Source organism: Hemibagrus wyckioides, linkage group LG06 (genome assembly GCF_019097595.1).
Source record: "Hemibagrus wyckioides isolate EC202008001 linkage group LG06, SWU_Hwy_1.0, whole genome shotgun sequence".
Classification (NCBI taxonomy): Eukaryota; Metazoa; Chordata; class Actinopteri; order Siluriformes; family Bagridae; genus Hemibagrus; species Hemibagrus wyckioides.
Genome location: NC_080715.1, coordinates 33446010 through 33459354, shown reverse-complemented (window position 1 = coordinate 33459354; position 13345 = coordinate 33446010). Strand labels below are relative to the sequence as shown.

Below are 13345 nucleotides of genomic sequence, written 5' to 3'. Positions count from 1 at the left end.
GCACAACAACCAGTTTGAGGTGTTGACAAGGCCTCCAAATTCCCTATTATCTTGGTGCCAGATACCACAGCACACCTTCGGGGATCTAGTGGAGTCCATGCCTCGATGGGTCGGGGCTGTTTCGGCACCAAAAACGGGGACCAACACAATATTAGGCCAGTGGTCATAATGTTATGGCTGATCTATGTATAAGGAGTGTGATTTGTGTTCTACTCACTGCTGAGATTTCTGTTTTTAACTCTCCAGTCCTGAGTCACGGCTTGTGTTCAGATTACCTGGACGATGTTATTTATTCTGACAAATCTGACTTGTTTCATTTTAGATAAATGTTAGTTTGGAAATGATGAAGTCTTGGTCACAGTAGGGATAAACCCTCTCAATGCCAAGGTACAGACCAACACTTGGTTTCTGAAAACAACACATGATTTCAGAAGGGTTTTATCCTGGATATTAAATATTCTCTCTGTTTCAAAGCATCACTCAAAGTTCTGCATCAACCACTGCAATTGGTTTGGAAGAACCGAGCAACCATCCTGAGTAGATCTTCATCTGCATCTGTGTTTCCCACACAGACCTTTTCAGCCACCAGGGAACCTGCAGTCATGTGGACAGTGCTGAGATGGCCTTTTATAAACAGATCAGTTACTGTGTCTGCTCAATAAAACCTTCCTCATGATCTAAACAAGGAATTCCTGCTATTCCTCTGAAGACACCATGGACACAAAGTGATCACTCTGAGACTCTGTGGCTCCTTCATTAGGACAAAAACGTAAATTCAGGCTTTTGTGTAGCTGTTGCTCTTTTAATTCATCGTGGAGGATCTGGAGACATTCTGCATTGAGGAATCATCCCAGATTCCCAGCCTTGTGTTCTCCAATCTCATCACAGAGCTAAAAAGACTGATAGATTGTTGAGATGTCACGTTACTGAACTGCTGCAGATCTCAAATTACCAGCAGATCTTCACCAACAAATCTGCACTTTTGTTGTTCAGCGTGAAATTATTTCCACAGTTAAGATGGATTTTCTGCTCGGAATCTCCACGTGAATTAAATATCTTGCATATTCATGTAATGTTTATAGTCATGTCTGTAATTGATATAATGATGTAAATGTAAGTATTTAATGTAATTTAACTCTGACGTGATAATGACCTGTTTATGTTTTGTTAAACATATTTCACTTAAGTGAAATTTCTACCTTAAACAAATTTTTCTTCAGAGTGTAGATCTGTCCAGATGTTCAACATCGCGTCAGAGGACAAAGAGTTAAACTGAAAGAAAGTAAAACACTCATTGGAATAATGCGGGTGTTTATTGTCACATCTGGAAGAGTTGATGAGCTTCAGTACAGATGTTCAGATGAAATGAGATTTATCTGTAAAAAGAACAACAGTAAATATTTTTGTTAGAGAAATGGACCAGACAGATGCAGGGTTTATAGTCCTTCAGATCACTTTATGTCCCTTAATTATGTCCCTCTAATATTTTATTCATATGAATATGTTTAATTTTGTGCGGTTACTTCTGTAAACCCTTAAAAAGGATTTGTAAAGAAGGTCAAATATTAGGAATATTAGGATCAGGTGTATTAGCTTACAGCTCTCGTCAAAATGTCTCCTCTCGCGATATCTCGTTGCACTCGTCATCCAGGAAGATCTCCCTTCCGGTGTCACCGTCATCATGGCGCTAAAGTCGCAGGTGTTTCTGAGGTGATCAGCAAAATGTTTCCTTTCAGGACGAGTCCAGATCCTGCTTTCTGTTTCTACACAACACCACGTTTCTCTGCGCATGTTCAGTTCGTGGAGCTGCTCCTGTTCCATTCTACAGTCATTGCAAAGCCAGTACAGTGACCAAGGATCCGCAGAGTATATCTGGTTGCCTTGACAACCGTAACCGGACACTCTGGACACTCTGCGTCCCGGGCAACACTCAAACAAATCAGTTTATTTGAATTGCAAAGGGCCTCATGGTTCAGCGGATCTGGGTTAGCAGTGTTTACTTTCTGCCCAGATACGTGAAAAGAAATCTCCTGTTTGTAAAACCTATAAAGTAGAACTTCTTAATAAAAAATAACTTGACTTAGGGGGCGTAGCCAGCATCAAACAGGCAGAGTCTTTGACTATTGTTTATAAGGTCTTGTCTAACACATAACGCCTATTTATGGTGCATATTTAAAGTGCATAATATGTACAGCTGTAACAATATACATATTTTGCTTGATTTAATAATTTTTAATCATTTCATCATGGTTAAGGTTAACTGGGACTGTTTCAAAACACTGTAAGTGGAGAGGTTATGATAAGTAAGTCGTATAGATATTATGCTATGATGTGATGTTATAACAAGCAGAGAAATATGAGAAAGAAATGTATTTAGACCTACTACAACATGAGCAGAGATCTTTTTTTAACTTTGTGTTTTTTTTAAGATGATGTTTTCTTAAGATAGATTTTCCTTAACTATGTGATTATTCTTACTGCTGTAAGAAATGAATTATAAAAAAGGTCACTTTAAATCAGAGGGAGACTTGTTTCTTCACAGTGGGAGACTGACCTCAGATCATCTCCTGCAGCATGTAGAAAAAACAAACATCAAATAACTTTTCTAGTCTCATGTGACTGAAACAAAAAAAACATTTTATAGGTTAAAAGTCAAGTTACCCCATTGTGATGAACACATTGCACCTGTATTGTTGCCAATCTTATCCATGAAGACACACACATCTTAATATGTTATTTTAACTTCTGCTGTTTTCATGAGACCTTTGAATATGGTGATGAAGAATATTTCTTTTCTAGTCGTGTGATTGAAGTCTGAGTTATTAATGCCAGGGATAAGTCACTGAGCACAAATAAGAGATAATAATCTCATAATAGTGATAAGGCTAAAGAGATGATGACGTGAGTAGACCGGTCGTCACGTCGGTTTCTGGGTGTGTTCACGATGGAAGATCTCTTCTGATCCCTTAACACCACCTGATGAGCCATGAAGAACTGGCAGCACCTCCATGACAGTTTACACTTTACAGCCCATGTCCTGTGCATTTATTGTCCCGTCACAATTCACTCCAATGTACAAGCTGTACAGAGAAATGACAATAAAACCCCACTTTGCAAACGTAGTAAAAAACTGATTTTATTCTAGTCTAAAAGGATAAGCTGGGCTTTAAAGAATATGATTTGTCTTCATATTTTCATCATCTGTTAACTTTAAATAGTAACTTTAAACTTTATAATTATTATTATATGTTTTTATACTTCTGTATAGCTGCTATGAGACAATGTCCATTGTTAAAAGTGCTGCACAAATAAATTGAATTGTTTTATATATTTCAGAATCATATTGTGTTTTGGTGAAGAAAACTGTGAAATGAAGCTGTGAACCCATGCACATGACCTGTATAGTGTCTACATGCTGAAACATAAACATCTTTATTACCTACAGTCTGGGTTAAATGTGCCTAACGTGTGACCTTTTCTTTGTGGCATAATTTATTACCCAAGAAAAGGGTGTGGCTTCAGACTAAAAATGATGACATGTTCAGATTTACAGTTGTGGTGTAATAGTTAAGATAAGAGCACACTATGGTCTAATTTGTTGGCCAAACGTATATTACTATGAAGGTAGTTGCTTTATACTTCATGAGGTATATCATATAGGAATATACTCTTCTTTTTCTGAATCGTCTCCAGAAAATGTTTTGAACTTATTTGCAGATTTGAGATATCAGTTTCATAATTGTTTTTGGAAAGATGATGATGTGCTCATCCAGAGGTAGGACCAGGTCATTGGTTTACAAGTCACAAGTATGTCTCAAGTCCCAAGTCAAGACTGATAAGTCCAGGTCAAGTTACTTAGTTACTTACAAGTCATAATTCAAGGCCAGAGTAGTAATTAATATAGTACATAGCATGCAAGCTTTTAAAAGTTGGTGTTTGTCACTTTCTGGACAGACTTTACAACTCAGTGGAAATACTGTATGGAAATTTGAGAGACATGAGTATGAATAAAACAAAATATTGCAGTTTATTTTCACAGAAAACGAGGTGTAGACTGTTTTCACTAAAGGTACCGTCGATCTCAATCACTCTACACGCTGCAGCCCCCCCACCCCATTCTACGTGAAGGCTGCTGTCTCTACTGATCATTTTTAACATTCAGTTTTCAAAATGGATCAGGTCAAAAGGACTGAGTCTGAGTGAAGTCACAAATCATTGATGAAAGGAATAGACGAGTCACAAAAATTGACTTTAATCGTCAAGTCAAATGTGTGACTGGAATATGGAGTCATGTGACTTCAGTCCCACAATATTTCAGTATCGTACAAAAATCGACTCAAGTTGTTTGTTTTTCACTCATTTCGTGGCTGACAAAGAAAACCAACATTAGATTATTCATCTTATTTATTTGTAAATAACATTTAGATATCCATAAATGATAAGGTCACTTTTTTCTATTCCTAAAAGAATCAGTATCTGTAAACAATTGTATTGATAATATTAATAAGAAGAAGAAGAAGAAGAGGAAGAAGAAGAAAGCTGTAGACACTTTCAGTCATGTGTTATTTGTTTATTTTGGTGTGTATATACGGATCATGAATATGATTAGCTAGCTATTGCGGTTTGTCCGCCATTTTGTAGCGTAATAATTAGGCGGCTATTTTGAAAGCTCGCCCATCGACAGCGTCACCGTGGCTCGTCCAATAAAATACCTGTAAAGCGCATCGCTCCGCCCCGTTTGTGTGAACCCTGGGGTAGGATGATCGGGAAGCACACCACGCCACCTCCCGTCATCACATGCAGCAGCTCCGCGCTTATAATTGAATGCTTTAAAGCCGGTTTCAGACACGAGAACAAAGCCGGGCTGCTGGGTTTATTAGTTGAATTAAACTCGATAGAAGCCGGGGAGAGGGAAGTGAAGGGAAACCGCGGATGTTAGAGATTAAAGAGAGGAAAGCCAGTGCATTATCATGGTGGCGGGCGAGATGATTCAGGAACCAGTGAGGCATGGAGACACACCTGCCTCGGAGGATCAGTACGACAGTGTCGCGGACTGCGATGTGAAAGTGACCGTGAGGGATGTGAAGGAGTCAGAGAAGGAGCTTCCGCACAATGAGAGCCACGCCATGCTTCCCGGAGAGCAGAAACCTCTCCAGACTAAACGGTACCGCCGGCGATTCGCCGTGCTCGCCATCTTCAGCCTGTACTCTCTGGTCAACGCGTTCCAGTGGATCCAGTACAGCATCATCACCAACATCTTCATGCAGTTCTACGGCGTGACGAGCGTGATAATAGACGGGCTGTCGGTGGTGTATATGGTGGCGTACATCCCGCTCATCTTCCCCGCTACCTGGCTGCTGGACCGAAAGGGACTGCGCGTTACAGCGCTGCTCGGCGCCGGACTCAACTGCGCAGGCGCGTGGCTGAAGTGCGCGAGCGCCGGACCCGGGCTCTTCTGGGTGACCATGTCGGCGCAGGTTGTTTGCTCCGTGGCGCAGGTCTTCATCCTCGGCCTGCCGTCCAGAATCGCGTCCGTGTGGTTCGGCCCGAAAGAGGTGTCCACTGCCTGTGCCACAGCCGTGCTGGGAAACCAGGTGATGTGACGTCACACTGCTTCATTAATTACTCATTTATTCCATACATCCTGCGCATTCAGTTATAAAGCTCCCTAAACTCTAGAACTCGCCCCTCAAGACCTTTCAGATCTGATTGATTTCAACAACATGGTCTTTGATCTACTATTTTAAACATGAAGCTTATTATGCAAAGCAGAATAATATTCTATGACTTTATTTGTGCTGGTTCTTGTGTTATTGTGGTGTTATTACATTATTATTATTGTGTGTGTGGAAGCACCACTGCACAGGATGTCCATAAGAACCTGCATTAATGTCAACAGCATTAAGGACTTTATTTTTTGGTGAAAAAGTTTCCTGCACAAGTGTGAGTATGTTCTGGTGTAGAACCTCCATGCTGATGACGGAGGTCAGAGGAGAAGGGGCAGACTGGTTAATGATCTGTGGTGAGCAGAAAAGCCTGTCAGAAAGCACTACACATGGAATCATGAGCTGGATCTGCTGCAGCAGTAGATGAGCACATCAGGTTCCTCTATGGTCCACTTGTCCAGTTTCAGTGAAGCTGTGAGAACTTAACACAAGAACCTTGTAAATAAAAGGAAGTGTAGATAGATGGTGAAAAGGCAAATTAGCCAAACTCGTCCCTCCGCTTATTGTCCATGCTGCCTGTTGACTGTCTTAACTTCCTGTCAGGGATAAAACGAGTTCGTGTTCATCATGTTAAGTTCCTCATGTTGATTCATCTGGAAAAACCAGTGTGAAAACTTATCATACATCAGAGTCTGAATGTGTGTGTGTGTGTATGTGGAGATGTTTTCATTTTGTTTCATTATTTGTTAGTGTAATTGAGAACAGCTTCAAACTTAGTGGCTTAATGTCGCTTAAAACGGATAGAGTGTAATATTTTTTCAAGAATTTAAACCCCTCTCTCTCTCTCTCTCTCTCTCTCTCTCTCACACACAGCTGGGTGTGGCTATAGGGTTCCTACTCCCTCCTGTCCTGGTTCCTAACACACCAGAAGATAAAGAGCAGATGGGTCACAACATAAGCATCATGTTCTACGGGACGGCCGCCGTGTCCACCCTGCTCTTCATTTTAACTATCTTCGGTACGTGTTTTTTTTTTTTTGTTTGTTTTGTTTTGTCTTTTTTCAGCTCACTCCTCAGTCTGCGGTGTTAAAACACTGCACCAGCGTGACGAGAGGAGCTGAGTGTTAAAGTGAAAAGGAAGACGCAGCATGTGAGAGTGTTAACATCTGCAGCAGACAGCAAGCTTCTGAGGAACGCTGAAGTGGTTAGAAACAGATGCTTCACACTCTCTCTCTCTCTCGCTCTCTCTCTTAGTCATTCAAGACAGACCTCCTTTACCCCCGAGTAAGGCTCAGGCGGTGCTGCCCACAGGTCTAGCAGAAGATTATTCCTATAAGCAGTCCATCATTAATCTGTTCAGGAGCAAACCCTTCATCCTGCTGCTGCTGAGTTACGGTGAGATTTATTTTCTCTTCACCTTATTATTATTTATTTTATAATTTATTTATTTTTACAAAACTTCTCTCTGAGAAATGGCTGAAAGTATTCACTCGCGTTTGCACTCTGCACACACTCCACACTCTATACACACACTACACACACACTACACACACACACACACTATACACACACTATACATACTTTCTACACACACACACTAAACACACACTATACATACTTTCTACACACACTTTCTACACACACTCTCTCTGTACACTCTACACACACATACTCTACACACACTGTAAGCACTCTATACACACACACGCCCTACGCATTTCTGCATCATATGAAAATGTTTAAATTATTAATCACGTTACTGAATGGAACCGGCGTGTGGATGTTTTTCAGGCATCATGACGGGATCGTTCTACTCAGTGTCCACTCTGCTCAACCAAATGATCATCTTTTACTACGAGGTGAGGGTTTCTTCTTCTCCACCATCTTTTTCATCCTCTTCTTCTTCTGCTTCTTGTTCCTCTTCTTCTTCTTCTTCTTCTTCTGATTTATATGAAGTTCTGATGATAAACACTAGGTTTCTGAGCTGAAGGTTTTCCCTCCTGTGTACAGCGTGTGTTAAAGGAATTTATATAAGATGTTAATAAGACGTTCAGACCTGGTGAGGGATGTGACGTGTGTGTTTTCTTTACAAACACACCGATTAAATACAACGTCAGCAGGTTCACAGTAAGACAGAGCAAATAAACCAGGAGGGCGTCGCCTTACACCTCACACAGAAACGTCAGGTATCAGGGTCATGTGTCATTTACCTCACAGCGAGATAGCAGGTCATCAACATTGTGTAGAGAGAGAGAGAGAGACGGATTTCTCCGATCTTATTTTATAAAGCAAAACATTTCTAATCATTTTTTTTGTTAAGTTTCTGGGATGATTTTGAATTATTCTTCGTCAGTTAATTTTCATCAACCCTGCGCACACTCTCCTCTCAAAGAGTTTAATAAAAATAGACTTTTCATGAAAATTATTCCTCTTTTTATCTTAAATGAAGTATATATGAATGTGCTTTATTTATAGATAAAACACTGATAAAGCAGTGTTACACTCTACACACACACCCTATACTCACACTGTACACACACTACACACTCTGCACACACAAACTGCACACACACTGCACACTCACACTGTACACACAACTCTGCACACCCTCTACACACAGTACACACACAGACACTCTATGCCCTTTAGTATATATACACACACACTATACACATTGTACACACACTCTACACACAGTACACACACTGACACTATACTCTCTATATACTCACACACACACACTACACACAGTACACACACTGACACTATACTCTCTATATACTCACACACACACACACACTGTACACACACTATACACACTTTACACACACTCTAATCATTCACTCTACAGACTGTGCACACATACTCTACACATTCTGTACACACTCTCTACACAAACTCTACATGCTCTACACACACTTTACACACTGTACACACATGCTCTACACACACACTGTAAATACACTCTACACACTGTACACACACACACTGTAAATACACTCTACACACTGTACACACACACACACACACGCTCTACACACTGTACACACACACACACAGACACACTCTACACACTCTTGTGTGTGTAAAAAGTGTAAAATGGACGTGGCTTGTGTTCTTCACGCTACATTAACCGTCTGTGTCTCAGGGGGAGGAGCTGAACGCCGGCAGGATCGGACTCACGCTGGTGGTGGCCGGAATGGTCGGCTCCATCCTGTGCGGTCTGTGGCTGGATCACACCAAAACATACAAGTAAGTGAACTCTGAGGGAAAAGACACGCAGATTAGCACATTACGCGGCTGAGCAGTTAAGAGGATTAGCACTCACTGGCTGCGCTAGTCGTTATTTAATGCTTTATTAATTACCGCATTTCACTTGGATAAATATTCGAATTACACAATCATAGACGTTACTTCCTGTGTGTTTGTTGATCATCTCAGAACACTGATTTTTACTGAATATGAACACGCTGTGGCCGAAATTCACCTCACTGACCTTCAGATGGTTTGCTAATTGTGACGTGATCAGTGTTCACTCCGCATGTTCATTCAGTCGTTTTAGTTAAAGGACACGCTGTAACAGGTCGTCACGGTGATTAATCCTGACAGGAAGGTTGAGTAAAGAGATTAAAGCTCTAGTCTCACAGCACTGGTGAGATTAAATCACACAGTAAACTCATGATAAAAGGTGACGATCACATCAACACCATCTCGGCTCAGCATGTCTCTAAGTGTTGAGTAACTGCCTCTCTGTCCATGCAGAATGACCACGCTGAGTGTGTACGTCCTCTCCTTCCTCGGCATGCTGGTGTTCACCTTCACGCTGGACCTTGGCCATCTCCTCCTCATCTTCTTCACTGGAGGAGCTCTGGGGTATGGGATTGCTCTTTCCAATGAAGGTCTGATGAGTTGCTGTTTCTATAGCAACCGCTAATTACAGAGACCGGTGTGCTGGACGCTTTACACTCTATAAGACTCAGAATACACACAAGTAATGGTTTGTTATACAGAAAAGAATTTGTTTGAGTAAAAAAAAAAAAAAAGGAGCTCTGTGTGTCTGACCACTTGCTCATCGTTCACGTGTCTTTTATTGAATCATTTTAAACTGTCACATACGGTCACTTTCACTGTTCCACATAACCACAGGAAGTGTGATAGCTTTACTGAGCCACTCACCGAGTTCTGTTGTGTTTAAAAGGTTCTTTATGACTGGATATCTGCCCATCGGGTTCGAGTTTGCAGTTGAGATCACCTACCCAGAGTCAGAAGGCACGTCGTCCGGGCTTCTCAATGCGTTCGCTCAGGTAAAGTGATCTCTCTTTTAATATCTGATTTGAATAAGCAGTCTGCTGCATTTCCACACACACACACACACCTGTGCTCTAGTGTCACACAATAGACGTGGAGCTGAATCGAGTTTCCTACACATCCAGATGAGTAATGACCGCGTCTCAGATCCACAGCTGGAATCTACCTGCTTTTAGATTAAAGTAGTGAAGTGATAATGACGTGTGTGTGTGTGTGTCTGTGTGTGTTGCAGTTGTTTGGGATCATTTTCACCTTGATTCAGGGAAAGCTCACCACAGACTACACCCCACTAGCCGGAAACATCTTCCTATGCGCCTGGATATTCCTCGGCATCATTTTGACAGGTTTCTATCCAGTGTTTTACTCTGAGAATGATTTCGATTTCTTTCAAATAAATACGGCATATGTAAAACGGATTTGTGTCCTCTCTGCTCTCAGCGTTGATCAAATCGGAGCTGAAGAGACACGACGTCAACATGGGAAACGGTAAATGTCAGGCGGTACGTATCACATTCACATAACCGGGATTATTCTGTCAGCAGGGTTGCCAGAATATCTGCGAATTGAACCGAAACATAACAAATCAGGAATGTTTAACATGGTTAACTTTTCCTACACAAAGACTGGAAAAAAAAACACGTCTGCTTTTTCTTCACATCAGAACATTTCCAGTCTACGGGATTTGAGTTGTTATTAGAGTGGGGATTTATGTTAGTGAAATCTGGCAACCTGTGCCTTGCTACAAACTACTAGGGGCTGTTCTTTAAAACTGCATTTAAATAAAAACCCTAATTGAGCTTATTAAAATTTTATTTCCAATCCTTTTTTTCCCCTTCTCTGTTCTCATTAAACAGCTTTTCTCTTTTTTTTTACGCTTTTTAAGCGCATCGGGAGAGCTGTAAGAGTGATTAGTGTTTATATCGCATTTCTAGATTCTTGTTATTCAGTCATGATGAGCGGTTTGAGTGAAACATCAATTATTCAGAACTTCCCCTCCTCAATTATTCAGACTCACGTCCCACGTTTTGAGGTTTTTTTTTTCTGTATAATATTAACTGACTGATCAAATGAACTCGACTAGACCTCACGTGAGAAATGACTCTGCAGACGTGACCTTCACGTTTCACATCAGCTGCTCGAACATTAAGTTTAAACCGTTTTCAGGGAATTTATTTCCTTCTCCGCTGACCTTGAGAAAAAACCGAGAGCGCCTTTTACTTTTACGCCGTGTGAGCGCTGTGACGTCACTAGTGTGAAATGAGGGAACAATGGGAAAGGGGGCAGAGCTTTCAGAGAGTGTTGAGAGAACACAGCAGACGTTTAGCAGATTTAACACTATACTGATGTTTAAGGATATATTTTTGCATTTCAGCTGAATGTACTGTGACAAAATCAGCATCAAGACTGAACTAAACAATCATTTCCGGTCTTTTTAGGTTCCTACTGAATGTCCTATGGAGAAAACATCTAATGGTTTATCACGTGAGACAACGCTGTGATCCAGACACCGAAACCTGAGACTGTGCTGGACTTCAGCTCCACCTCCATCATCATTTCTCTCTCTCTCTCTCTCTCTCTCTCTCTCTCTCTCTCTCTCTTTCTCTCTCTCTCTCTCTCACACACACACACACAGTTGCTAAAACTGCTGAGTAAGCGTTAATGCCGTTTTTTGCTGTATTTCTATCTGTTCAAACTATCCATAACAGTTTTCTAAACCTGGAGTGGGCGTGGCCTGAGCCACGGGAAAAAACAAAAACAGGAAAGACGTTTTTTTTTTGTTTTTTAAATTAGCTAATTTTATTTATTTATTTATTTATTTGGTTGTTTGTTTGTGTTGCATTAATCATGTACCTTCAGTCCTGCGGAAGCTTCTAGAAATATTGTCCTTTCCATTTCCATTGTCCACACAATCACCATGGATCAGACTAAATTTCATTCTAATGGCTGTATTATTTCCCCATGATGATGATGATGATGATAATTAAGAAAAAAAAAGCTTTGAATGTACAAAGTAATATTTTTTAAGTGAAGTAAATTATTTTTCAGAGACAGCCGAGTGCACAGCACTTGATCTTCATTGGCCCTGAGTGATTTCTATTTGTTTTGTCCTGCAGGAAATGCACCTGAAAACAAACAGAAATCATTATTTAATTATTATTTATTTATATTTATTAATATTAACAGCACTAGAGTGTTTGAGTCAGCCCTGATCCGTGACTCGTTCATCTAAAATCTCTTTTCTAGCGTCTAGTGATTAACGTCTTGCCCCCCCTCCCCTGTATTTTTGTGTTAAGTGAGCGAGATGCTAAACGCCCGTGATTAGCACATGATGACTGAACAGTTAAAGCACAAGTCAGTGCTGCGTGACTACAAGCGCTCGCTCCTCAGCACACGGTTTCTCCAGCAGGGGTCACAGTGTGACAGCTGTGGTCACTGTGAGGAGATTCAGTGCAGGATGGATGATCAGGGCGCGTCGCTGACGGAGCGGAGCCACGTGAGCACGTGTTAGAAATGCACATGCGGTACGTTTACACCATGATAATCATGATTCCGTGTGTTAATGAGCCGATTTGATCCCTCAAATCCGCTGACTTTAGAGTCGTTATAAAACAAGTTCGAATCGAAACTTCTGATTTTATTTAATCAACGAATTCTGTGGCACATGTTTAAATATTGATGAGGAGTCATGACATGATGTGAGAACTCAGGATTGAGTGAAATGTGAAGGTGTTAAGACGCAGGAAGCTGGCTCCTCCTTTAAAACAGCACAACTCTATTGTTGTTAGTTGATTACTGACACCTTCTAAAGATTTGTTTTAACCTCAGATATGTGGCACACAAGGGGAAAAAAGCCAGTTTTGTAACACCTTGTTTACTTTTTTGTATCATAAACATCTGCATATTTCTTTCCATTTTTTTTGTTGTTATTTATTGGTCTGCAGTTGAATATGTCGGTGTGAGCGGAGTGCACTGATCTGATAATGATTACAAACATGCTGCAGTGTTGCTTGTTACCTTCAGTCTGTTGTGTAATTGATGTTGTCTGGCAAACATCTGGAAGCTGGCCTCCTGAGGATCAGTGCTGCTGTGGAACACCATCACTGACGTTCCCTCACCACTCTGGAGCGTGGGCCGGATCTGTCCGACAGGAAGTGCTCGTTCATCATCGTGTTGTGCTGTTCAGATCTGTGTAACTGAAGGCTCTAGTAATTGATGATGATTCCATCTCTCTCTGGCCTCCAAGAGGTTATGTAAGTCTCATTGATTTAGCTAATAAAGTAACTGAGCAGATGTGGAGAGGTTGTTTGTGTTAGAATCATTTGTTCTACACTTTTTAAATAAAGGAAAGAAACATGGAGGTGACTCATTGTT

General features: G+C 40.9%; 1 protein-coding gene across 1 annotated transcript; it reads left to right on the top strand.

The window, feature by feature from the left end:
- Window positions 1-4756: 4756 nt before the first annotated feature.
- Window positions 4757-13268, top strand: flvcr1 (FLVCR heme transporter 1). The gene is made up of 10 exons (XM_058393267.1): window positions 4757-5594; window positions 6540-6684; window positions 6920-7060; window positions 7457-7524; window positions 8814-8917; window positions 9428-9538; window positions 9864-9969; window positions 10206-10317; window positions 10412-10473; window positions 11410-13268. The coding sequence occupies exons 1-10, from the start codon at window positions 4971-4973 to the stop codon at window positions 11470-11472; spliced, it is 1536 nt and encodes a 511-aa protein (XP_058249250.1). The 5' UTR covers window positions 4757-4970; the 3' UTR covers window positions 11473-13268.
- Window positions 13269-13345: the final 77 nt, after the last annotated feature.

What these genes read in the sequence shown, in the direction of transcription:
- flvcr1 (XM_058393267.1), top strand. Translation starts at nt 4,971, where the DNA reads ATGGTGGCGGGCGAGATGATTCAGGAACCAGTGAGGCATGGAGACACA. An exon ending in GATCACACCAAAACATACAA is followed by an intron (nt 8,918 to 9,427) that starts GTAAGTGAACTC and finishes CTGTCCATGCAG; the next exon opens with AATGACCACGCTGAGTGTGT. An exon ending in GAAACGGTAAATGTCAGGCG is followed by an intron (nt 10,474 to 11,409) that starts GTACGTATCACA and finishes CGGTCTTTTTAG; the next exon opens with GTTCCTACTGAATGTCCTAT.